Source organism: Pieris brassicae, chromosome Z, assembly GCF_905147105.1.
Source record: "Pieris brassicae chromosome Z, ilPieBrab1.1, whole genome shotgun sequence".
Classification (NCBI taxonomy): domain Eukaryota; kingdom Metazoa; phylum Arthropoda; class Insecta; order Lepidoptera; family Pieridae; genus Pieris; species Pieris brassicae.
Genome location: NC_059680.1, coordinates 9,441,495 through 9,467,176, shown reverse-complemented (window position 1 = coordinate 9,467,176; position 25,682 = coordinate 9,441,495). Strand labels below are relative to the sequence as shown.

Genomic DNA, 25,682 nt, shown 5'->3' with positions numbered 1-25,682 from the left:
TGCTCTAGCGATATTAGCTTTTCAGTTAGAGGAAGTGTTTCGTCAGTGACATTGTCTTCTGTTATGTCCTTTGGCGTTCGAATGTGTTTTGTCTTCTTTGTGCGTTTTTTGGTAGTTTTTATAGTCAACTTACCCTCAGGTGTATCGATTTCTTCGACGGTTGTCTCTTCCGGAACTTCAACCACTTCATTCGACGTGTCGGGCAACTCGGTTGTTTCTGTGATTTCGTGTATTTCTTCAACAGCGCCATCTTTACCCTTGACTCGACGTTTCTTTGTTTTGACGGTACGCGTTTCACCAGTTTCAGTCTGAACCTCTGTAATTTGGACTGTGTCGGGAGATTCTTCGATGAGGGTTGCTTGCTCTGGCGATACTTGCTCGTCAGTAAGAGGAAGTGTGTCGTCTGTGACAGTGTCTTCTGTTATGTCCTGTGGCATTCGAATGTGTTTTGTCTTCTTTGTGCGTTTTTTCGTAGTTTTGATAGTCAACTTACCCTCAGGTGTATCGATTTCTTCGACGGTTGTCTCTTCCGGAACTTCAACCACTTCTACCGACGTGTCGGGCAACTCGGTTGTTTCTGTGATTTCGTGTATTTCTTCAACAGCGCCATCTTTACCCTTGACTCGACGTTTCTTTGTTTTGATGGTACGCGTTTCACCAGTTTCAGTCTGAACCTCTGTAATTTGGACTGTGTCGGGAGATTCTTCTATAAGGGTTGCTTGCTCCGGCGATATTTGCTTGTCAGCTAGTGGAAGTGTTTCGTCTGTGACCGTGTCTTCTGTTATGTCCTTTGGCGTTCGAATGTGTTTTGTCTTCTTTGTGCGTTTTTTGGTAGTTTTTATAGTCAACTTACCCTCAGGTGTATCGATTTCTTCGACGGTTGTCTCTTCCGGAACTTCAACCACTTCTACCGACGTGTCGGGCAACTCGGTTGTTTCTGTGATTTCGTGTATTTCTTCAACTGCGCCATCTTTACCCTTGACTCGACGTTTCTTTGTTTTGACGGTACGCGTTTCACCAGTTTCAGTCTGAACCTCTGTAATTTGGACTGTGTCGGGAGATTCTTCGAGAATGGTTGCTTGCTCCGGCGATACTTGCTTGTCAGCTAGTGGAAGTGTTTCGTCAGTGACATTGTCTTCTGTTATGTCCTGTGGCGTTCGAATGTGTTTTGTCTTCCTTGTGCGTTTTTTGGTAGTTTTGATAGTCAACTTACCCTCAGGTGTATCGATTTCTTCGACGGTTGTCTCTTCCGGAACTTCAACCACTTCATTCGACGTGTCGGGCAACTCGGTTGTTTCTGTGATTTCGTGTATTTCTTCAACAGCGCCATCTTTACCCTTGACTCGACGTTTCTTTGTTTTGACAGTACGCGTTTCACCAGTTTCAGTCTGAACCTCTGTAATATGGACTGTGTCGGGAGATTCTTCGATAAGGGTTGCTTGCTCCGGCGATATTTGCTTGTCAGCTAGTGGAAGTGTTTCGTCTGTGACAGTGTCTTCTGTTATGTCCTGTGGCGTTCGAATGTGTTTTGTCTTCTTTGTGCGTTTTTTGGTAGTTTTAATAGTCAACCTACCCTCAGGTGTATCGATTTCCTCGATGGTTGTCTCTTCCGGAATTTCAACCACTTCTACTGACGTGTCGGGCAACTCAGTTGTTTCTATAATTTCGTGTATTTCTTCAACATTTCCATCTTTGCTCTTGACTCTGCGTTTCTTTGTTTTTATCGTTCGCGTTTTACCGGTTTCAGTTTGAACCTCTGTAATTTGGACTGTTTCTGGAGATTTTTCGTTAATGGTTGCTTGCTCTGGCGATAGTAGTTCGTCTGTAAGTGGAAGAGTTTCGTCTGTGACAGTGTCGTCTGTTATGTCCTGTGGCGTTCGAACATGTTTTGTCTTCTTTGTGCGTTTTTTGGTAGTTTTGATTGTCAACTTACCCTCAGGTGTATTGATTTCTTCGACGGTTGTCTCTTCCGGAACTTCTACTACTTCTACCGACGTGTCTGGGAAGTCAGTTGTTTCTTTGCTTTCGTGTATTTCTTCATCAGCGCCGTCTTTGCTCTTGACTTGGCGTTTCCTTGTTTTGACGGTGGTTGCATGCTCTGATGACTTTAGTTTGTCTGTTCTCCTCTCTTGAACTTCATGCATATCTTCAGTTGAGTCTTGTGTTAGTATTGTTTGGGAGATTTCCTGTATTTTTGTCATAACACCATCTTCTTCTAAGTTATTTTTTTTAAAATTTGAATCATTCATTCTTTCTTCCACTTCTTCTATTAACACCTGTGTTGTCATCTTAGGTATCTCTAAATATTCATCTGGCATTTCTACCGTACTTTTACCAGTATCGATCACCATATTTAAATCGTCGCCATGGTATTCTTCTATAAGTATATTGTTTATTTTTCGTGGTCTCAGTTTTTCTACGTTTTCATCGTCCAACGATTCCTCGATGACTATGTCACCTTTGTCGTATTCGCCTCCAGATTTACGTTTTTTTCTTAACACTGTCCTCTTTGTTTTTATTTGTATTGGTTCCTCTTGCCCAGGTCCACGTATAAACTTTGAAACAATTTCTTCTGATTCTTCCATATCAGATGAATATTGTGATAGAGTTTGAGAATTATTTTCGTGGTCTGGAAAAGTGATGTTTAATGATTATGTGACTTTAACCCCCGTATCTTTTTCGGTAAATTAAAAGATAAAAATTTTAAAATCTTCTTTTAATACTTTTTTCATTTTCATTTTAGAAATTTTAGAAATCGTAGTCGAAATTGACAGCGGTTATCATTTGTGGCAGATTAATAATTACAATACATTTTAAGAAATACTTGCAAATATCAAATTAAAATAATAATTAATAAAAATTTGGACTAACTGTAATCATTTTGTAGTTATAAATAAGCATTCGAATCTCTCATAAATTAGATAAAACGGATAATAGCCTTGTGCCGCGAGATTATTTTTTATTGAGACATCCATTACTTAGATCCCGAGATTATCCAAATTGAAACTTTAACTTGTTCAGATTGACCTGTATATACTTTTATATATTGTCTTTTCAATTTTTAAACCTTAATGCAGGCGTTTATTATATGTAGATTTTTTTTTAAATACTATAAGAAGTATGGTCTTGATTTAGAAATTAATTAGAAACTTTTAGAATTATAGATACGGGGGTTTAACGTGCTATTCAAGTTATGTCTAGAAGTTTTGAATTTAATTTTAATCAGTTGAGTGTTAAATGTGGAGCAAAACCTCTTATTAAAAATATTGCTCTAATTGCAGTGTTATGTATTTGCAATATAAATTACTCATATGTCGCATGTTTTCATAAAAGTGAAGACACAATTTGACGGGATTTACTATATATATACTTTAGTTCAAAGAGTGCTATTATTGGTTGATTTAGTGTTCATTAATAAAGAGGTAAGAAGTTATATTTTACTGTATGTCAGTTATAAACTGTATTATACGTTAAAAAGGTTATCTAGATACATTAGGTGAAGTAATCTTTACTTATAAAAGAAGTTTAAGGGTAAAATTCAGAAACGAGTGTTAGCGCGACTAAACGCAAAGTCTGTCTCACGTACTTACGTCAAAAATATGTATTGATTTTAAAATATGGGAGTTATAGTTCGCGCTAAGTTACGTTTCTGAAATTTATCCTAAGGACATTAATATATTCAAATAGAGCTGTGAGTGTCTAGAAAGACACGAGGAATCTACTTATAAATGCCTTCTCTACGTTAGCTACATTAATTGAATAATACTTTAATGTAAATATTGAGTGAGTACTGTTTTAAAACTGTTAGCATAGGAATTGTAACGGTAATCGGTATGGTAAATTTGGTTTGGGTATGATGGTTTGGGTTTATGGAAATAATCAGATGTGAAAGATATAAAAATAAAGGTACTTATTTGTATCACATAGAAATGAAGAAATTTACCCGGTAATGTACTAGATATATGTATTAAGTAATCTAGGGCGAGACAACAAATAAGTTTTTTCAGTAACCGATAATGTGAAATAATTTATCATTTATGATAATATAAATCATTATTTTTATATTCATATTGGTGTTCATTTACCAATAAACGTTAACATTTAAGAAAAATAAATTTTAAATTTACATTGCTCGGGCGGACGGGCAAGACGGCCGAAAGGAACTGTCAAGAAACTCTCCCCCGCTCTTTTCAATATATTCAAGGATCAATATTTCTTTGTACATAATTAACACTGGTTCGTACAGAGAAATCAAATAACGCAAGGAAATCGGTACGTTATCCATAAATCAACAAGAGGAATGATATATAAAAATATAACCTTATTTAAAATCTTATATTATTATCATGTATCATTAATTCATATTTTATTTACCGGATTTTTGACTATAATATTATAAAATAAAACTTACCTGCCGAGAAATGTATATCTGGTTGTGATACGATAATTGTTTCTTTGTCATCTTTCGCTACATTAGATTTACGAAGAAGAGGTTTAAATGTATCATCAAAAGGCATTGTTTGTTCATTTATAAATTCATCGTTTACTTCTAGTACACTTAGCACAGTTACACCCGAAACAGCGTTAAGTTGTTCTGGTAATGTTTGTAAGGGTAGTTTAGATTCATTTTGTAAAGTAGTATAATCTGCTACGATTAAAGGTGATACGGATTGTGTTTTCACGGTTATTGTTTTTAATTGATCAATATCAATTAGTAAATCTTCAACTTGACTATCCAAAATGTTTTCAGTGCATTCTATGTGTTTCATAGGAGTGATTGTTGGTTGTGCATTACCTCGTTGTTTCTTAGGTTCCGTAAAGGTATGTGTAATGTTTTCATCACAAACTTCAGAAATACTAATACCTTCTGTTGACTTTATGAGTACAGAAGCTGTATCCATTCGAGGCAATTTCCCAAAGTCAGTATTGATTTCACTCTCGTGGATCATAACATCCATCTGCTGGATGGGTGATATCTCAAAAGTCTTGGCTTCCAAGATATTTTGTTGATGAGTATCTTCTGTTTGGATATCATTTGCATGTTCTTGACAAAAAGTTTCTATTTGCTCCAAGGGAGTAATTTCTAATAGTTGTTTTTTAGCTGTCGTTGAATATTTTTGGTCAATTTCCAGTTTTAAAGGAGCGTCCTGGCTTGTGATTTCTTTTGTAACATAAGTAGTGTGAGCTTCCAAGTCAATAGAAGCATTTTTTGAAAGATGTTGATTCGGTGTAAGCAAAGAAGTTGCAGTTTCCAAAAGTTGCGGTTTGAAAATTTCTACATGTTTTTGATATTCATTACTTTGGTCTGCCTTTTGATCTATTCTTTCATTTGTTTTATTGAAGTTTAGAATCTTCTCAGATGCAATTACTTCGGTTTTTTGTACTGATTGCAACTCAACGTAATTCTTATCAGCTTTTGTTTCTTCATATTTCTGTGAAATTATTTCTTGCGGCGTTTCATGATAAGTTCGTTCTTCCGTCAGAATATTATTAAAAGGCTCTACTAAACACTGGGCTAAATTTTTCGAAGCCGAAGGAATTTGATCTAAAATTTCGGTATTTTCCATCACTTGTGATAATATTGTTTCTGGTATAACTTTATCAAAAACCTGAGTAGGTCTGGCGTTAATGCATATTTGAGTATAATTTGGTAACTCTACAAAATCTTCTTGTGTGATAATGTCAGATTGCTGTATTGTATTTGAGCTCACAAACGTTTCTTTAATAACAATTTTCTCAGGTGCTTCCGTCGTAACAATGTCTACAAGAGAATTAATTACATTGGGTTGCTCAGCGTGAATACTTTGAGAAAAGGAGTGCGTTAAGTTAGCATGTTCAATATTATTAAAGTCCTTGGTAATAATTTTGGAAGAAACCTCTAGCGGGATATTTTGTGTGCTGGTAAGGTAAGAAGACGTAACAAAATCTACTGATTGATTTTCATTTCTAGGCATGGTTTCTATTTTCAAAATTTCTTCCTTCTCCTTGGCACATACATCACTTACTATTACATGTTGTTGACAATCCAATATTAAATTAGGTTTAACCAAGTGTCTTACATTTGAGGCATTCATACTTTGTTCTGATTCTTTAACTTCAACTTCTTGGACCTCAATAGGTGACGATGTTTCGTAAGTAGACGTCACCTTTTGCTGAGGTTGATGTATAATATTTAGATTATTATCCTCAGCTTCTATCGTCTTTATCTCTGATACTATCACATGCTTTGACATTTCTACGTTTAAAGACAATTGACTGCCCTTTTCCAATATTTTTTCTCTGAGAAAAGATTCTTGCTCAGTAGGAACTATTTCAGTAACATTAACATGTTCATCAACATTTAATTTAATGTCAGCATTTTTTATTTTAGAAGAATCAGTAACTTTGAAATATTCTTGTTGTTCTTGGACGTCAATGTCATAAACTGTTATTGGTTTAAAAGTTTCTATATTAACATCACTTTGAATTTCTTTAGCAGGTTCTATTTTAGGAATGTGTTCTTCTGACTCTGATGTTTCACATATGTCTATATTTAAATGTTTATGTGGTCTTATGGTTATAGTATTAATTATGGTTCCTGGCGATTGATTTAAATTTAGTGAATCTTCTTTTTCTGCTACAATTTGCTGGTTTACTCTTAGGCTCTGATGTGGCTGGATATCAATACTAGCACTGTTTGTTTTTATATTTTCATTTGTTAATAAAGCCTGTTCCCGTTCATTATGCATAGTTTCATTGACTTTTAATTCGGTATTGACAACTAATTCATGCGTCTGGCAAGTTTCCTGACGTGGAATTTCAATAGTTTTGAGAATAGAACTTGATTCTGTCGAGATAGCTTCAGTTACGTTTAGAGACTTTTGCTCTTCTATTTCTGGCTTTGTTTTCTTAGCACTAGGTTCAATCGATTGGTATATATTTTCTGATTCTATGATAAAGGGTTCCAATTTTTCTACAGCTTGTTGTAAGTTTTGTGTAGGCATAGCGCATTCTTTTATTTTTCCTGGAATATATAGGACTTTACTGCTATCTTGGGTAATAACTTCTTCATTAATTAAAGATTGTTGGGGTTTTACAGATATATTTGCTTTCTTTTTGAATACGTCAGTGTTTTCGTTACTTGTTATTAAACTTTCTTTTTCATTTGTTTTTACCTCAGTAATTTCCTTTGCAGCAGACTCAACAAGACTTGTTCTAATATCTTGTGGAACAATTTTTTTGTCAAGTACAAGTTCTTCTTCTTTGAGCACAGGGAAAACTTCCAAACCTTGTAAATATTGACAATTTTCGTCTTGTTTTAGGGAAGCTCTACTAGATATTGGCAGTTTATCGGTTAACTTGTCCATCATGTCTGAAGACACTACTTCAGTATTAACAGTTCCACATAATGGAACAAAGCCAACATTCGCTTCTTGAGTAAGAGGTTCAGGTGGTTTACCTTGGAATTTAACTTCTTCTTCGATTATATTTGCTGAACTTGTGATCAAAGCTTCAATCTCTGTAAGATGAAGGGTTCCAATACTTTCAACTAATTTTTCATTTGTAATAGATACCTCACTATCGGCTGCTATCGTTTGTGTGTTTTGTAAAGAATATGCAGACACTGAACTTAAAGTAGGACGTTGTAATATAACTTTACTTTTTAAGAACTCTTCGGGTGTTTGACTTATCATAATTTCTTCAGTGTTAGCTATCTTTCCATATATATCTACTTTCTCGACAGCTTTTGTTTTAGGAATATGAAAATCGTCAGAATCTTTTATATTGTCCGTTTGTGATAATATTTCAGAAGTAACGACCTCATGATGCTGATTAATCAATACAGCTGCCTTATGTTCATCAGGGATATGTGGTTTTGAAAGTACAATTTCTTTTTCTATAACTATATTTTGGTCATATGCTGGCACTTTAAAAGCATCAATACTTACAATTGGTTTCACTGTATTACTAAGTTCCTTATTAAATGACCCTTCCTGTATATTTACTAAAATTTCTTGTTGTGTTAACGCCTCATTTACTACGGAATCGGGATTTGCTTTGACAGAAAGTGTTGTCTGTATATTAAAACATTCAGGTACAATCTCAGAATTACTTTCCGCGATAAGAATAGCTTGATTTTCTGGCAAATTTGGTATAGCTTTAGTTAAGTTAGGAGTTTTACTAATAAGGTCACTTTCTTTTTCATTACAAACAGTATCAGTAACAGACAATTCTGTCTGATAAATATTATAAAGTGAAGCTTTTCTATATGAAGGATGCGAAGTCTCTTCACTCGTGAAAGTTGTAGTAGAATCTGTTAATTCATGCTCGAAAGAAATTGCCACGGGACGACTGAGTACATCCGTCGAAGCCATGCAAATTTTAGGGGAATCATCAATTTTATATTCGTCTTCTTTCTCACCTCCTACAGTTTCAACTACTTGAATAGTATCATTTATTAAAATTACGTCAGCTATAATAGACTTTTGGTCTGGTTTTAAATATTCCTCTAAAATACCTTGACTTTCTAAAGTAGCATTTTCAGAAATCGTTAGGGATTTTAAGTTATTTGATTTTATGTTTACATCTTCTGTTTGTGGTTTTATTATAGTCAAGGTATCTAAAATATCTCCCGCACTTACTTCAGAAGTAATTGGCACTCTTTGATTGACATCTAGTGTTACAACTGCTTTTCTATTTGAAACTGTATCAACTTTAAAAGGTTTGAATTCCGAATTTGCTACTATTTCACTTATTAATAACCCTTCGTTTTCAGTAAAACTACTTTTAGCTTCAGTGTCAGGAATTTTAATAGCAACAAAGTCTTGTGTTTGCTCTTCTACCGCAGCCTGTGAAATATATAGCTCGTTGTATACATCTCTACTTTTTTCTGCTGTATCTTGCTTTTCTTGTACATAATCTAGACTTTTAACTTGATTGACTGTAGTGACTATCTCAGATAATGGCGATTTCAAATTATGACTCAGTGTTGCATTTGCATTTAATAGTTCGGGGCTTCTTTTAATGTGCAATTTTCCAGCTGAATCAGCGACTTCCGTTTCACTTATGGATAAAGAAGTATTGGGGGACAAGGACATACCCGCATTTTCCGGTTTTGTATAGGCATACATCTCTTCAACTCCTTGGTCATGAATGAAAGTAGAAGAAATTGTTTTTTCTTTTTGTGTTATCAGCGTTTCAATTGCACGTTCATTAATTTTATTATCTGCAGGCATAAGATCTTTCATTGAGTTTATTTGAATTGTTTCAGACATAATAATTGGTTCGGCCAAATTCATATCAATATTTGCCTTAACCGATGTTTTTTCATCCATTAAGAGAAGTTTGTTTTCTCGTTCATGAATTTGAATTTCTTCAGTAAGATTTTTATCTAATGTACCTACCTGAATATGCGCAAACTCTTTATCAACAGCGTTGTCTTGTTTTAAATTATGTTCCGTTTCATGTATTTGTGTCTCAAAATTAAATTTATGCTGATGTTCATTAAAAGTTATATTTGCATTCTTTTTCGTGCATTCGTCTTGACTTAATACAGCCTCTTTGATGTGAGTTTCCGGCATAAAGTTACATAAACTTTGATGGGTCTGGAAATCTCCATCTACCTGAACTTTTGAATGCCCTTCATTCTTTGGAACTATCCCTTCTTTTTCATGTAAGATATTTGCCGCAACTTCTATGCTATCTTTATACACCATATCAATTCTAGCTTCTTGGGTACTTGGAACTTTAGGAGAATCAAATAAACCTTCTTTTTCCTGTAGGTTGAGTATTATAGTAGAGATTTCATTAGAAACAATAACATCTTCGTTAGCCATTTCGGTTGGTACAATCAGTTCGGGATAGTACTTTCCAGATTTATCTTCTACAAATACTTCACCTACTTCAATTGATTTTAACAATTTAAAATTAGGTGTAGGAGTTATTTCTTTATCAGAAACTTTACAAATAAAATCATGTTCTTTATATTCCGACATGGTTTCTTGTATATTTATTCCTGTCAATGGTGAAACTGTAACCGCCGCAACAGTATGTTTGATTTGGGGTTTTTCTAAGACGTCTTCTTTTACAGGAACGTATTGCTCGGAAACCTTAATAGCATCTTTTAAAATAATAGAAGTTTTGGCTTTTCCTTCATTCTGTTTACGTTCGTCAATTTTACCAAGTGATATATTTGGAATAACTTCTGCCATTTCTAAACTTTCTGATTCTACTATTATAGTATTTTTAATAGTTTCTTTATTATCACTATCAGTGACACACACCCCAACTGCATCTTGCATATTGGTTTCACTGATTTGTAATGGTTCAGCTTCAATAACAGATGTTTTAATATTAATTTCAGATTTTTCAACAATTTGCAAAGGTCCTTCACGTTCCTGTAAATGTTGTACAGTACTAATAAGCGATTGGTTTGTATCAAACCTAACAGTAGCTTCTTGTATCTGTTTTGCTTGTTCTGGGACTATGTTTATTGCTTGGCTCGATGAAACTACTTCAATTCTACTATCAGATAAATCAATGGGTACAGTTTTAATTGATTTAAAATGTTCAGTATCCATACTGTGTACTGTTTCTTCTTCTAAGTCACCGGTGCCTTCTCGGGAAAACTTTTTACTCATTGTTTTTTTCGATTTTTCAGTAGACTCTTCAACAGATATTTCAGTCTGTCTAGTGTGTTTTTTGCGTTTTACTTGTTTGATTTCATCTGTGAAATATAGTATGAGTATAAGTTGATATTTTTTATTAAAATAACACCATATTGTATTGCTGTGTTAATGTAAGCTGTCTACAGTATAGCAGTATCATTATTAATAAAAGAACTTTTTGTACTTACTTTAAACGATAAGCGTAACTACACAATCATATTTCCAAGAAAGCACAACACAGACACGAAGCTTAATTGCTGACACAAAAGCCAAATCTACATAATATGTATAAATAACAGCAGATTAGTAACTGTAGAAAAAGCTGCTGCAATCTCGGCAAATAATAAGAATTTGTATGCATTAATATGATTTTTATGAAAGTGGTGGTTTCGTCAATAACGTTGTATTTATTAAGGTTATTCCAGTATTATTTTAAGGCTATGGTTGCAAAGCCACGTTCTAGTTTAGTTATTGCCTAAAACTAATTTAATATAATATATTTCCTGCGATAAGCATAATAAATACCATAGGTTAACTAATAAAAATAAAAATATAACGCACCTTTCTCATTTTGCTCTAAAGTTGTGGTCTTATCTAAAATTATAATAAATTATGTTTCAAATTTACTATTGTTGTAAGTAATAAAAAACGTGTCATGAAATATCAGCAATGTCATTTACCTTTGTGTATTGTAGTGGAATGTACTTGGGCTACATCCTTAACTATAGATTCAACAACGATCTGAAAAGTATTGTTATATTATTTTTTGTCTATTACCAAAACAAAAAAACTGAATTAAAAAACATACCTCGCGTGCTCCTTTTTCTTCCCAGGCACGAGGAGTAAAATCTTCGGGGTAAAGGTGCGCTATTACCTCTTCAACTGATGTATGTTTCATTTCCACCAATTTCATAAAAGCTTTAAAGCCAACCTTCGCTCCAATAATATCTTCCGTTTGAGCAGTTTCTTCAGTTAATACTTCTGTTATAAGGGCACCATGACCTTGCCTCTCTACCAACTGTACTAACGCGGATTGTGACTGCGGAATCCGCAAAGAAGGAAAGTGTTCAGAATCATACAGATTTTCTATTTCTTCCACGGTGACACCATTTCTAAGAAGGTACCCAATTGTCGCTAATTCTCGTAAAGGAGATTCACCTGGACCAAATTCTTTGGCATTTATTACTTCTAATAATTCATTTACCTCCGCAACCATGCGTGAATCGGATACCCTTCTAGCAATACCTTTTTGTAATTCATGTGTTATTTTTTCGAAAGTTTGAACCATTTCATTGGTTTCTTGCTGTGAAGAGACCAGATACTGATTGGGTGTGATAAACGGTTCAATATTCACCAACTCTTCGGTTGACGTTGTTCTATATTTTTGATCAGTTTTCTTAAAAGAAGCAACGTCTACTGTTTCTATAGACGTCATTTCATTAACCAAAACGTTTGTTTTTTGTTTTTCAGAAGTTTTTATGAGAGGTTGTGCTTTTCCTAGTACGTCCAAGGTAGTTTCTACTATCGCTATTGAAGCATCTTCTGAAGACATTAAAGCAGTTTTTTCATCAACAACTTCTTGTTTCAAAGATTTCACTCTTTTCATTTCAACCTTTTCGAATGTTTCTTCTGCTTCAAATATTTGTAAATCAGCTTTTGTTATTGCCATCCCAATATCACTGATAGCTTTACATTCATAGCAGCCTTGTAACTTCTTTGATGCTTTTTTAATTTTACAAACTGTTATATTATCTTTAGTTTCAATTTGGAAATAGTTGTTACTTTTAATAACTTTGTTATCTTTGTACCAAATGATTTCTGAAATACGAAAATTCAAAAACTGACTAAAATGTGTATTGATAAATTTCAGGAATTATTACTTATTTATCTAAGACTTTAAATGAGTAAAGCAAGTTAAGATTATTTAAGCTCATCGTAAGACTTAACATGTGGAATTGCAATGATTAGAAAACAAATTGTTCTATGAAAATATCAATTACATTAGGTTTTGACTCAAATAATACATTTATTACTTCATTAATACATTAACAGTTTACAAGTAATAGTTAAACAAATTCAAGAAAAGGTTTATTTTTGCTAAAAAGGAACTAACCGGGTTTTGGGTTTCCACTGTAAACGGCCTCAAAAGTCACCGTTTCTCCCTCTAGAACACGTTCTGATATTAAGTTTCGTACGAAAGATGGGACAGCCTGTGTTGCTGCAAACAAACAAATTATTGGTATTCCAACATTCAAAGATCTACTCGCGATGATGTACATATATATGTAACAACTGTTGTATATTCTTACCACAAGAAGAAAACCTACCTTTTAAAGCCTCTTGTAATTCTTCCATATGTGAAACCCATTCAGGCTTTCTATATTCTTTAGTTCCAACAAGACCTAAAAATATACATATATTTGTGCTGTCATTATTTTGTTTTAAATTTCTTCATCAAAGTTAATTTTTAAAGTAATATAAGTAAAATACTATAAGTTTTTCAGTTAAATTTCTACTGCATTAGTTCAATTTTGCATACATGTCGTTGGATATTGAAATCTCAATAAAAAATCAAACTATGAATATATAAACAGACATCAGATAGTTCAATCAATTAATCAATTAAATCTAAGTTGGCGCCATGTATATATACCGGTGACCCTGCGTGCTGTCCTCGGTCAACAAATAAGTATCGCAATACAGCAAGGAAATGCTGCCAACATTAAAGGTTCACTGCCACAGGGACCAAACGTTTTTTATTTGTTTTAATTTTATATTTATCCATTTTTAATTATGATTACTATGTGGGCAAAAATCTTGTAAGTACGGTATGCTAGATTGTTATGTTTAAGTTTAATTAAACGACTAACAGATTATCACATGTGAAGATCATAAATCTACTTCATTTATAAAAACTGTGTACATAATAATGCGTCAGGGAAAGTTCTATGCATCGCAAGTTGAATAACTTAATTTCAGGTAATAATTTATATTGTAGTGTGGGCAAGTGGTCACTTGTAGATTTGTAGATTTATAGAAATAGGAAAGGAAAGGAATTCGAATTTTGATGAAAAGTGCTGAAAAGTAATAAAATTAATTAGTACATTGAAATATAATAATGAAAAACTTATTGAAACTGTATAACGGTAAGTGGCAGCAGCGGCCAAAAATATGTTTCTTCTCACACATCATCACCGTTTACAATAACTCAACAACCAAATAATCAAGGTCTAGTCCAAAAGCGCGCACTTTTGTGTACTCCTCGAAATTTGTGGCACCCCTGAGACCGATAGTCGGACTGGCAAAGGGTAGGCAGGGTATTAATGATGTCTCTGCATACGTATAATTAAAGTTGTAATTAAAAGTGTATAAATACAGAACTCACTTTCAACAGATAATGCGGCTACTGTTGAAGATACACCAAGTGGATTGTAAGCTTCAAATGTGATTTCGCCCATATCGTCTTGATAAACTTCCGGTATTATCAGAATAGAAGTGCCATCCTCCATTTCTTCGATTTGATATTCTTGTGATTCTTTTATTTCTACACCTTGCTTTAACCATCTTATTTGAGGCTTTGGTATTCCAATAGCCTTAGCTTCAAGCCTAAAATAATCACGAGTTATACTATCTTAAAATTAATTTGAATTGTATGAATGTAGTATTGAATGAAATATACCTAGTTAATTCTCCTTCATTGGTTTTCACGACCGCGGGAAGTGCTTTCACAATTTTAGGAGCAAATTCCTCAAGGTCACTGGTTTTCTAGAAAGAAAATTTAAAACTATTTAGAGAAAAATTAATTTCATTTTTTAATTATGATTATATATTTCATTTTCGCGATGTTGTAATATCTAAACGGACAAGGAATAACATCGATAATTTCAATTGTGCAGCCTACCCAGAAAGCTTGAACGACTTGTTCATACACTAATATTTTACATAATTTCATATTAAAATTTCTACGATACAATATATATAACTTACCTCATCGCTTAATATATCCTCTTCAGATGCACTTGGTACATATTCATATGCTGAAATGATATAAATTATCTTTAAACCAAAAAATCATAACCAGGATTATTTTGTTGACATACATTTTAAAAGCTGTTGACAGAAAAATTTGATTTAAGCTATTTAAGAAAAGCTTCATTTAAGTGTTACGTGTGGTTTTGTGTCAACTGCAAACAGGTGCTCAACAAACAATTTAACTAGGTTTATACTACGCGTGTGATTAATAAACGACTTAATCGAAATCAGATAAATTTTAAAAAGTTATACTAATGTTACTATACACTACGAATTGCCTGTTGTTCCTGGCATATACATGCAATTATAGCTTATTAATATAGATGCATTTAACATGCGTATTTCATAAAGTTGGGCTTAAATCTACCTTCTACATTCACTATACAGTTACTAATACACTGTCCAAATTTATTGGTGGCTACACATTCATAATTTCCAGTCATTTCTGGAAATGCTTCTTTAATAAATAATTGGCATAACCCAGATTCTTGTCTACCAATAGTAACGTCTCTCGCAACTTCAAGAAGCTTCCCGTTGTGATACCAGTCAATTTTTGGCCAGGGTTGTCCAATTACTGAACATTTTAATAGAATTGGTTCACCGTCCATGACTGTTGTAGGGCTCAAACTTGTTAAAAATTTAGGTCCGACTCCAGAAGCATTATCATTTTCATCCACAACGTTTACTTGTGCTGAACAAGAAACAGATCCAGCAAAATTTTCAGCTCTACATGTAATAATATCAGGTACGTCTCTTGTAGAATCTTCAATGCAGAGACAAGAGATATTTTCATTGCTAGTAACATACATGTTTTTAATTTTACTTTCTTTAACGTAACTAATGACTTCTTTATTCCCCAAAAACCATTGAAAAGATGCACAAGGATTTGAAATTACTTCAGTTTCTAAGAGAATTATTTCACCCAATGCCACATGTTTGGGTTGTAGAGGTCTTGTAAATACAGGTGGTATAATATTTTCAGTATCGGAAATTTTCTTTAACTTAAGAGTTGACGCACTTTTAACCACCATATCCTTATTTTCTATAAGGACTTCGTATTTACCAACTTTTGTTTTGCTTGCAGTTTGCACAATCAAAATTGATTTTCCAGGTTCAGTAAAAATTTTAAATTCCTCATCATTTTTGATAATCTTATTATTAAATGACCATGAGATTTTTTTAACGATATTCGGTTTAAACATGACAATGAACTCAAAAGTATCATTTTCTTTGACAATAGCAGCTTTAATAGGTTGAATTATTATGGGCCCAGTTTCTGTAAAAAGTATCGTGATAACTCCTCAATTCGCAGTCAAAAATATTAATTTTGCTGATTGTAATTTATAATTTCACTAGAAAATTGCTTATTGGCACCGTATATTATCTATGGCGATAACAGTTTCGGTTAAAAAAGTGATATATAGAGAAAGAAGAAATATGTGTTGTGTGTTAAAATAATAATACAACATATTAAACTAAAATAATTGTTACCCGGCACGTTTTTTGCTATAAAAGACCCACAGATATATATAACTAGTCTCGCCATAAATACTATTACATAAAAACTTTTCTTTTTTTTTCAACTTTTTAATTATTTTGAATTTGGAACAGCGTATATTAAAAACTTTTTTCGATTTTTCGCCATTTCACAATTTTTTTCGTATTCACTATCAAATTACAATATGGAATATGGAAAGAGTTAAAGAAAATAGGATTGCAGTGATCGCCTTGCATAAAGTGGGTATGGAGCCGTCGGTCATATTCCAGACACTTCATAGCATAGTACTAATCAGCTGTATGTTCGTATATCGTACAATCAACAGATAGAACAACACTTCGTCTGTCGAAGACCAGAAAATATCTGAGCGGCCGCGTGCTGTAAGAACTACAAAGGTCGTTATTGCTGTTAAAGCCAGGATTCGTTAAAACCCCGTAAGGAACCAAAAAATCTTATCAGGAGAAATGAAGATTCACGCTAGGACTCTGTCTTTATAAAACAAGACCTTCAGGTTTTCTCAAGTGGTGGAAAGTTACAACGTGGTCAACATCCTGCGTCAGTGATGTTTTGGTGGGGCGTGCTCCTTATCAAGGAGTCATAAAACTACATGGAAACTAAGTAAATCCATAGATTCGTGGGCAAATAAAATAAAGACCTGTATAAAAGCGATAGGTGGCCATTTCGAATAGAATATTATTTTTAGAGGTAGGTCTGAATTTAATTAATATTAAATTACTTCATAAAAAAATGAATTTTTCTTTGTAACAGAACTTATGGCTGGACTAGGTATATACATAAGTCTAAGTATATATAACAAACAGCAACTCTTGTTACAGTTGTTATATTATATTTAAATATTTTGTAGTTATGTCTTTATTAAGTATCCAGTACCAGATATAAAAATCATTATAGGTACTATTATACTTATAATTCGACAGTTGATAAAATCAAATGTTATATAATTTTTAAAACATATTTTTTTATGTAACTTTTAGTTTTCATCTAAATGAATGTCAAACTTAATTTTCAAGCTAATATTAAATTGTCAAGCTTATACTAATTATGTATAATTTTGAATGTAAATGAATACTATCTTACCTTCCAGAATACCTTCTTTGGAAATTGTTTTAAACGTCATTGTTTCGACAGATTTTTCTTCTTCAGTAGGCTTTTCCTTTTTAATTGGTTTAAAGTCTGATGTCTCAGGTTTATCTTCTTCGTCGATAAGCTTTTCTTTCTTCACTGGTTTCACCTGTACTTCGTCAGGTTTATCTTCAACAGGCTGTTTTTCTATTGTAACTGGTTTAAGAACCACTTCTTCCACTGGTTGTCCTTCCTTTGGTTTCCTTTTGCCTGTCCTCAATGACACCTCTTCCGGTGGTTCCTCAATAGGCTTTTCTTTCTTTACTGGTTTTAGATGAACTTCCTCAGGCTTGTTTTCTTTCTCAGTAGGCTTTTGTTTTGGAATCGGTTTAAGGACCACTTCCTCCACTGGCTGTTCTTCCTTTGGTTTTATTTTTCCTGCTTTCAGTGACACCTCCACCGGTTTGTCTTCTTCGATAGCCTTTTCTTTCTTCACTGGTTTCAGCTGTATTTCTTCAGGTTTTTCTTCATCAGGCTGTTTTTGCCTTGGAACTGGTTTAAGAACCACTTCTTCCACTGGTTGCTCTTCCTTTGGTTTCCGTTTGCCTGTCCTCCATGACACCTCTTCCGGTTTGTCTTCCTCGATAGGCTTTTCTTTCTTCACTGGTTTCAGCTGTACTTCTTCAGGTTTTTCTTCGTCAGGCTGTTTTTGTCTTGGAACTGGCTTAAGAACCACTTCTTCCACTGGTTGCTCTTCCTTTGGTTTCCGTTTACCTGTCCTCCATGACACCTCTTCCGGTTTGTCTTCTTCGATAGGCTTTTCTTTCTTCACTGGTTTCAGCTGTACTTCTTCAGGTTTTTCTTCGTCAGGCTGTTTTTGTCTTGGAACTGGTTTAAGAACCACTTCTTCCACTGGTTGCTCTTGCTTTGGTTTTCGTTTGCCTGTCCTCCACGACACCTCTTCCGGTTTATCTTCCACGATGGGCTTTTCTTTCATCACTGGTTTCAGCTGTACTTCTTCAGGTCTATCTACGTCAGGCTGTTTTTGTCTTGGAACTGGTTTAAGAACTACTTCTTCCACTGGTTGTTCTTCCTTTGGTTTCCGTTTGCCTGTCCTCCATGACACCTCTCCCGGTTTGTCTTCCACGATAGGCTTTTCTTTCTTCACTGGTTTCAGCTGTACTTCTTCAGGTTTATCTTCGTCAGGCTGTTTTTGTCTTGGAACTGGTTTAAGAACTACTTCTTCCACTGGTTGTTCTTCCTTTGGTTTCCGTTTGCCTGCCCTCCATGACACCTCTTCCGGTTCGTCTTTCACGACAGGCTTTTCTTTCTTCACCGGTTTTAGTTGTATTTCCTCAGGTTTTTCTTCTTTCTCATTAGGCTTTTGTTTTGGAATCGGTTTAAGGACCACTTCTTCCACTGGTTGTTCTTCCTTTGGTTTTCTTTTTCCTGTTTTCAGTGACACCTCTTCCGGTTTATCTTCCTCAATAAGCTTTTCTTTCTTTGCTGGTTTTAGCTGTACTTCCTCCGGTTTTTCTTCTTTCACGGTAGGCTTTTGTTTTGGAACTGGTTTAAGGACTACTTCCTCCACTGGCTGTTCTTCCTTTGGTTTTCTTTTTCCTGTTTTCCGTGACACTTCTTCCGGTTTGTCTTCCTCAATAAGCTTTTCTTTCTTTACTGGTTTTAGCTGTGCTTCCTCAGGTTTTTCTTCTTTCTGAGTAGGCCTTTGTTTTGGAACCGGTTTAATGGCCACTTCCTCCTCTGGCTGTTCTTGCTTTGGTTTTCTTTTTCCTGATTTCAGCGACACCTCTTCCGGTTCATCTTCCTCAATAGGCTTTTCTTTCTTTACTGGTTTTAGCTGAACTTCCTCAGGTTTTTCTTCTTTCTCAGTAGGCCTTTGTTTTGGAACCGGTTTAAGGACCACTTCCTCCTCTGGCTGTTCTTGCTTTGGTTTTCTTTTTCCTGTTTTCAGCGACACCTCTTCCGGTTTGTCTTCCTCAATAGGCTTTTCTTTCTTCACTGGTTTCAGCTGTACTTCTTCAGGTTTATCTTCGTCAGGCTGTTTTTGTCTTGGAACTGGTTTAAGAACCACTTCTTCCACTGGTTGCTCTTCCTTTGGTTTCCGTTTGCCTGTCCTCCATGACACCTCTTCCGGTTTGTCTTCCTCAATAGGCTTTTCTTTCTTCACTGGTTTCAGCTGTACTTCTTCAGGTTTATCTTCGTCAGGCTGTTTTTGTCTTGGAACTGGTTTAAGAACCACTTCTTCCACTGGTTGCTCTTCCTTTGGTTTCCGTTTGCCTGTCCTCCATGACACCTCTTCCGGTTTGTCTTCCTCGATAGGCTTTTCTTTCTTCACTGGTTTCAGCTGTACTTCTTCAGGTTTTTCTTCGTCAGGCTGTTTTTGTCTTGGAACTGGTTTAAGAACCACTTCTTCCACTGGTTGCTCTTCCTTTGGTTTCCGTTTGCCTGTCCTCCATGACACCTCTTCCGGTTTGTCTTCCTCGATAGGCTTTTCTTTCTTCACTGGTTTCAGCTGTACTTCTTCAGGTTTTTCTTCGTCAGGCTGTTTTTGTCTTGGAACTGGTTTAAGAACCACTTCTTCCACTGGTTGCTCTTCCTTTGGTTTCCGTTTACCTGTCCTCCATGACACCTCTTCCGGTTTGTCTTCTTCGATAGGCTTTTCTTTCTTCACTGGTTTCAGCTGTACTTCTTCAGGTTTTTCTTCGTCAGGCTGTTTTTGTCTTGGAACTGGTTTAAGAACCACTTCTTCCACTGGTTGCTCTTGCTTTGGTTTTCGTTTGCCTGTCCTCCATGACACCTCTTCCGGTTTGTCTTCCTCGATAGGCTTTTCTTTCTTCACTGGTTTCAGCTGTACTTCTTCAGGTTTTTCTTCGTCAGGCTGTTTTTGTCTTGGAACTGGTTTAAGAACCACTTCTTCCACTGGTTGCTCTTCCTTTGGTTTCCGTTTACCTGTCCTCCATGACACCTCTTCCGGTTTGTCTTCTTCGATAGGCTTTTCTTTCTTCACTGGTTTCAGCTGTACTTCTTCAGGTTTTTCTTCGTCAGGCTGTTTTTGTCTTGGAACTGGTTTAAGAACCATTTCTTCCACTGGTTGCTCTTGCTTTGGTTTTCGTTTGCCTGTCCTCCATGACACCTCTTCCGGTTTGTCTTCCACGATGGGCTTTTCTTTCATCACTGGTTTCAGCTGTACTTCTTCAGGTCTATCTACGTCAGGCTGTTTTTGTCTTGGAACTGGTTTAAGAACTACTTCTTCCACTGGTTGTTCTTCCTTTGGTTTCCGTTTGCCTGTCCTCCATGACACCTCTTCCGGTTTGTCTTCCACGATAGGCTTTTCTTTCTTCACTGGTTTCAGCTGTACTTCTTCAGGTTTATCTTCGTCAGGCTGTTTTTGTCTTGGAACTGGTTTAAGAACTACTTCTTCCACTGGTTGTTCTTCCTTTGGTTTCCGTTTGCCTGCCCTCCATGACACCTCTTGCAGCTTATCTGCCTCCTTAACTATTTTTAATGCTTTTTGTGTCGAATCTGGTTTTAAATCTTCTTTTTGTAGATCTTGTTCGTCCTTCTGTATATCACTAACTGATATTTTATTTTCTATTTTCAAAACTACTGTTTCTTCTTCAGACGTCAAACTTTCATCAATTAACAATGTTTCTACTTGGTTAAATGTTTTATTCAACGGTTTTAAAGTAACTTCCTCCATTTTCTCTTTACGATTTGGGATCTTATCAACCTTTGTAGGTTTTAATTGTATTGCTTCTTTTATCCAAGGTATGGCTTCTTCTTTAGAGTAAATATCTTTGTCATGTTTTCTTTCAATTTTTTGTTTATGCCAATGTTTATTTTCAGAGGTAGAGACATCGCGATCGATATGAAGAATATTTGAATCCTCCAGTGAGCTTGTAGCTTGGGTGTCTGGTCTTAATTTTCTCCAGTGTTTTACTTCTAAACTATTTTCTTTTGTGCGCCATGGTACACTTGCTCTTTTTTTTGAATGAATGTCTTGAACATTTGTCATTTTTAAAATATTAGTATCTTCAGAGGTAAAGTGCAACACGCGATTTAATGATGTTTCTGTATCTTGTATAGTTTCTTTCTGGGTTTCGACGCCATTTTCGTATGCGGTCGTTGTTTTAGACTTGCTCGATTCTGTAAAGTAAATTTAATCATTATAATAGTATATTATATGGATATTCAAATTACAAGTGACGGCCCAGCTTATTAATCTGGGATATAGTATGGTAAGTAACGAAACATACATAAGTAAACTTTGTGAGATACACGATTGTATATTCTTTTATTAAAATAACAAGAGTAAAGTTGGTGTAAAAGGTATCCCTACCGATGTCTATAGCGTACAGAGTTGAACTTTTAAAATGCCCTCGTCGGGCCTTGGTTTCGTTCATTTTGCAAGCTTGGTGTTTCACCCATAACTTGGTCATATCTAAGACACCCGTTTCATTCACTACGTCATTAACCAAATACATACTTAAATTCGATATATTATACCAATCGATTTGCAATGCAATTTTTAAATATATAATTGATGTTCTTTTCTTTTACGCTAAACTGTATAAGATTAAATTTATACGTTTTGTATCGCTCAGACATACAAGGACCACTATTAAAGACTTGAGGAGTATTAAGAACTTCCATAGAGCGAAATAACCTGCATCATGAACACACCCACGTATACCATACCATTACTTGCTCACCATCACACAACACAGCCGAATTAGGTATTACAACCAAGTAATGTAGTGTAATAATGTAAAGTATTTATTTTTCTAGATTTTTCTGATCTGTATCTTTTTGTTATGTTAGCTTTACGAAATAACAAATTATTTTATTTGTTTGTACTCCATGTTAAACTTATGATAAATATAACAGTAACATTAATGAAGTTATGTATTTTTTTATTTGTTATATAACTAACGTAACCTATGCAAATATAATCCTATCAATATTTGAGCGCTTATCGATATTATATTTATAACATTTTATCTGTAAACTAACTACGCAATGTACCACTGACATTGGTGAAATATTAAATATATTTTTCTTTATTACAGCTTTCACCGTACTTATGGAGGCTTAAACTTATAATGAGAGGTTTACAATTCAACGTGTATGTGTTTATTCTGTGGGTAACTGACAACTTCTTATTGATGGACCGATCTTGCCTTCATTGCAGAAATAATCCTATAGAAAGTAAGTGTTTGGTAATTCACATAATATTTTTCTGGATTATCGCTGAAATATTTCAAGAAGGCTCTATTATACGCGCCACTGACCGCAGTTATTTGCGTAGGAAACACATATTTGTACACTGAGGAAGATTTTTAAGTTATATACGGATAAATTATAACTTTACATATAACTAACTAACACCTTGACAAACAAAGTAATATTATTTGTTTTCACAATGTTTGATTCTGTTGAGTCTTTGCATTAACCCGTTCAATCTATTATTCCAATTTGTGAAAGGCTCTCAGAGATGACTCTGTCTTCTACTTCATCGCTCAATTACCATCTTTAGAAACCTAATGGTGAATTAAACGTACTTGTTAAGCTAACTACTACGAACTAGCATTCAGTCGAGTCCATATCATACCAGAAGCTGAGAATTATAGATAAAAAAATTACTTTATTTTTCACACTAGCTGAAAAGATAAAAGCCGTAATATATAGTATACACATATAGCACATATATACGCAATATAAATATCACGCAAGTTTACTGTGTACTCTTGATTCAGTTCAGTAACTGTAAATGTTGTCGTGTGTGTGTGTTAAATGTAAAAAAACAATCGGAAACGGAATGTATTTATTCTAAGGACAATTATATTTACCGAAATATTATACTTTTTCTGTATTTTAATAATATTTTTTATCGACAGCTAGAATCAATGCAGTGACTTCATACTGTGTGACTTCAGTAAGTAAATATACAATTGTTTACAATATACAATTAACATTTGTTATATTTATATTATTTTTAATTACTCGGTATCTGTAATTTCTTTGGTACCATTGATCCATTGAACCAAACTTGTTCGAAACCTCTCTCTATCCGTGACTTTTTTTCTATATTCTCCATTCCTGCTATCGCTTTAATATCTTCAATCAATCCTTTTCTTTTCCTCCTTCTCCTAGGTATATATAGTTACTCGCTGAAATATTTCAAGAAGGCTCTATTATACGCGCCACTGACCATTGTTATTTGCGGTCTTTAGAGTCCATATTTTGGATTATCTGGACTTCTCGGTACAAGTTTTGAATTTGGTTGTAATTGTTGTCTTGTTTTTAAATCTTCTGATAAGATGCGCTTCTTTCCAGTGCTGTCTGGCATGTTACTTATATAGCATTAAACCGACCGCTAAGTATATAATTATACAGCTTCTCGACATCAGTCCCTTTGGCCTTCGGGCCAGTTAGTGGTTGGACTGGTCGATTATCCTCCCTTTAGGTTAGGTAATTTTTTTATCTATCATTAATTGTTTTTTTTAATTAAAGAAGTCATTTATAATGCTGCTATATTCGAAATTAATCCTGTCTGCGTATGCAACGCAATGTACTTACACGTTCATCAGTTAATATGTAGAAATCAGGCTTCAAGTTCCTTTATTTATATATAACAGAGGTTTTATGATAATGTGGATCAAAATATAAATACTGTTACGAAGACGGGTCGACTGCAATGTTTCTAGATTTTTCCACTAGTTAGAGAACTTTTCAGCAGGCTGTAATATGATTTCTGACCGTTTCAGGAGAGGGTCAATCACATATTAGAAAATTGTAATTTCCATAATGTTACCCTAGTTTTCAGGAAGCTGAAACCTTTTTTCAGTCGGTTTCAGAACATGTGTAGTAGAGTGGTGTAGTTTTCAGGAGACCCGTTTTCAGGCGTTTTCAGGCCTGGTTATACCCCTTTGATGAAGGAATATTCTAGACCAAACTTTCTAGGTGTGAGACAAGGACGAAATGATACGAGAGAGAGAGAGAGAGAAGATCAGAACTTTCTCGAAACTAGACGAGAACTCTAGAACGCCGTACGAAAAGGACGGAGTAACGTGCGAAAGAGACAAAGAGTGCGGACGTTCTAGAATTGTGCAATCGCTACTCAGTAGCAAGCCCGCCTAGAAAGTTCTCGAATATTGTTTAGAATTATTCCCAGGGATATATAAGCGAGCCGAAACGCGACTAGTCGCCTTTAGTTTTGAATGCGATAACAAGAGCGAAACACCGAAGCGATAAAGTGCGAATAAAGTGAATATAAGTGATAAAGTACTGTGTGAAGTGTGTTAAAGTGTGTTATTAGTGCATCTCTGCGATTAATTTGTGCCCATAAATTCCTCATTGATTTATCAAGAAATAAACCCTTGAATAAATGCACGGCATTTTCTATCCGATCCCCTAGCTCGTAACAATACGAACTACCGAAAAGCATATTGTGTAATCGGTGGGCTGAACAGTTGGTAGGTTCACACATAGATGGCGGGAATATTTTTTAAATAATTATGTTTTTAGTTAGCCCACCTAGACACGAGTATAAATTTCACAACCATCGTACTATTAGTTTGTGAGAGTAAATGGAGTAAAGGAAATTATGTTTGTTTACACAAATAGATAAAAAATAATTTGGTGTGTTAATAAGCATTGCGTTTTGGCGGAAAAAAACTATTGAAGCCAAGGCTTAGCTGGATAAACTTTATTCAGACTATGAACCAGGAAATCAACCGTTGAGGGGTGGTTTGTTAAATTTAATAATTCGAATTGAGCACCGAGGACGATGCACGCAGTGGACACCCCAAAGAGGTTCTCGACGAAACGTAAGACGAAAGTTTACAATTCACATAGCTGAGACCTTAGACTCTTTAGAGAGCAAAGAAAAGTGTTATCCTAGACGAATATTTAGATATGCGAAAGTTCTGTTTAACGTGGGAGCGCGAACTCGCTCAATAAAAATCAACAACGAATTGTATTTAAAGCTAATCAATCGTAATAATTTTTTGGAATGATTGGGCCCCTACCTACTTTTTACACTAATACTCGCTGGACAGAACTTTTGCGCTGATAAAGAGATAATCGCCTATTTTCCTATTTTGAGGCTAAAGACAAAACGCACTATAATAATGGCATCGAATATTTGTGTGACCAGTACAATCGTTATATCAAATGAAATTCTTTAAAAAACACAATTCTATGTTGCCTTTCCAGCTCACCTGTTATGGATGTTAAATTTTGTATGAATTAATTTTGTTTGTGTCAGTTTTACCAATCATTTTTATACATCGAAAGTCATCAGCTTTCTTGCCTGAATCGTTGTTGAGTTTTATTATGTAAATACGTGTTCTGACAAGTTTTTCATCAAATCTTCTTCTGGTCATAGTCAGTCTCTGATC

The 25,682-nt window shown here is 34.7% G+C and overlaps 1 protein-coding gene across 5 annotated transcripts in view; it reads right to left on the bottom strand.

Moving 5' to 3' along the window:
• The window catches only part of LOC123718958 (titin), a 91,787-nt gene that overhangs the window by 39,162 nt on the left and 26,943 nt on the right, over positions 1-25,682 (bottom strand). The window contains exons 22-34 of one of the 5 annotated variants that reach the window (XM_045675975.1): positions 17,275-21,426; positions 15,046-15,954; positions 14,634-14,683; positions 14,326-14,411; positions 14,032-14,252; positions 12,974-13,048; positions 12,760-12,864; positions 11,455-12,464; positions 11,327-11,387; positions 11,208-11,240; positions 4,865-10,705; positions 1,934-2,629; positions 186-1,396 (exon numbers count right to left, since the gene is read on the bottom strand). In XM_045675975.1, coding sequence (XP_045531931.1) covers positions 186-1,396; positions 1,934-2,629; positions 4,865-10,705; positions 11,208-11,240; positions 11,327-11,387; positions 11,455-12,464; positions 12,760-12,864; positions 12,974-13,048; positions 14,032-14,252; positions 14,326-14,411; positions 14,634-14,683; positions 15,046-15,954; positions 17,275-21,426 — 14,450 coding nt within the window. Of the gene's footprint in view, positions 1-185; positions 1,397-1,933; positions 2,630-3,168; positions 3,198-4,864; positions 10,706-11,095; positions 11,128-11,207; positions 11,241-11,326; positions 11,388-11,454; positions 12,465-12,759; positions 12,865-12,973; positions 13,049-14,031; positions 14,253-14,325; positions 14,412-14,633; positions 14,684-15,045; positions 15,955-17,274; positions 21,427-25,682 lie in introns of those variants that run through there. The other 4 variants (XM_045675976.1, XM_045675979.1, XM_045675978.1 and 1 more) reach the window with 4 other exon arrangements.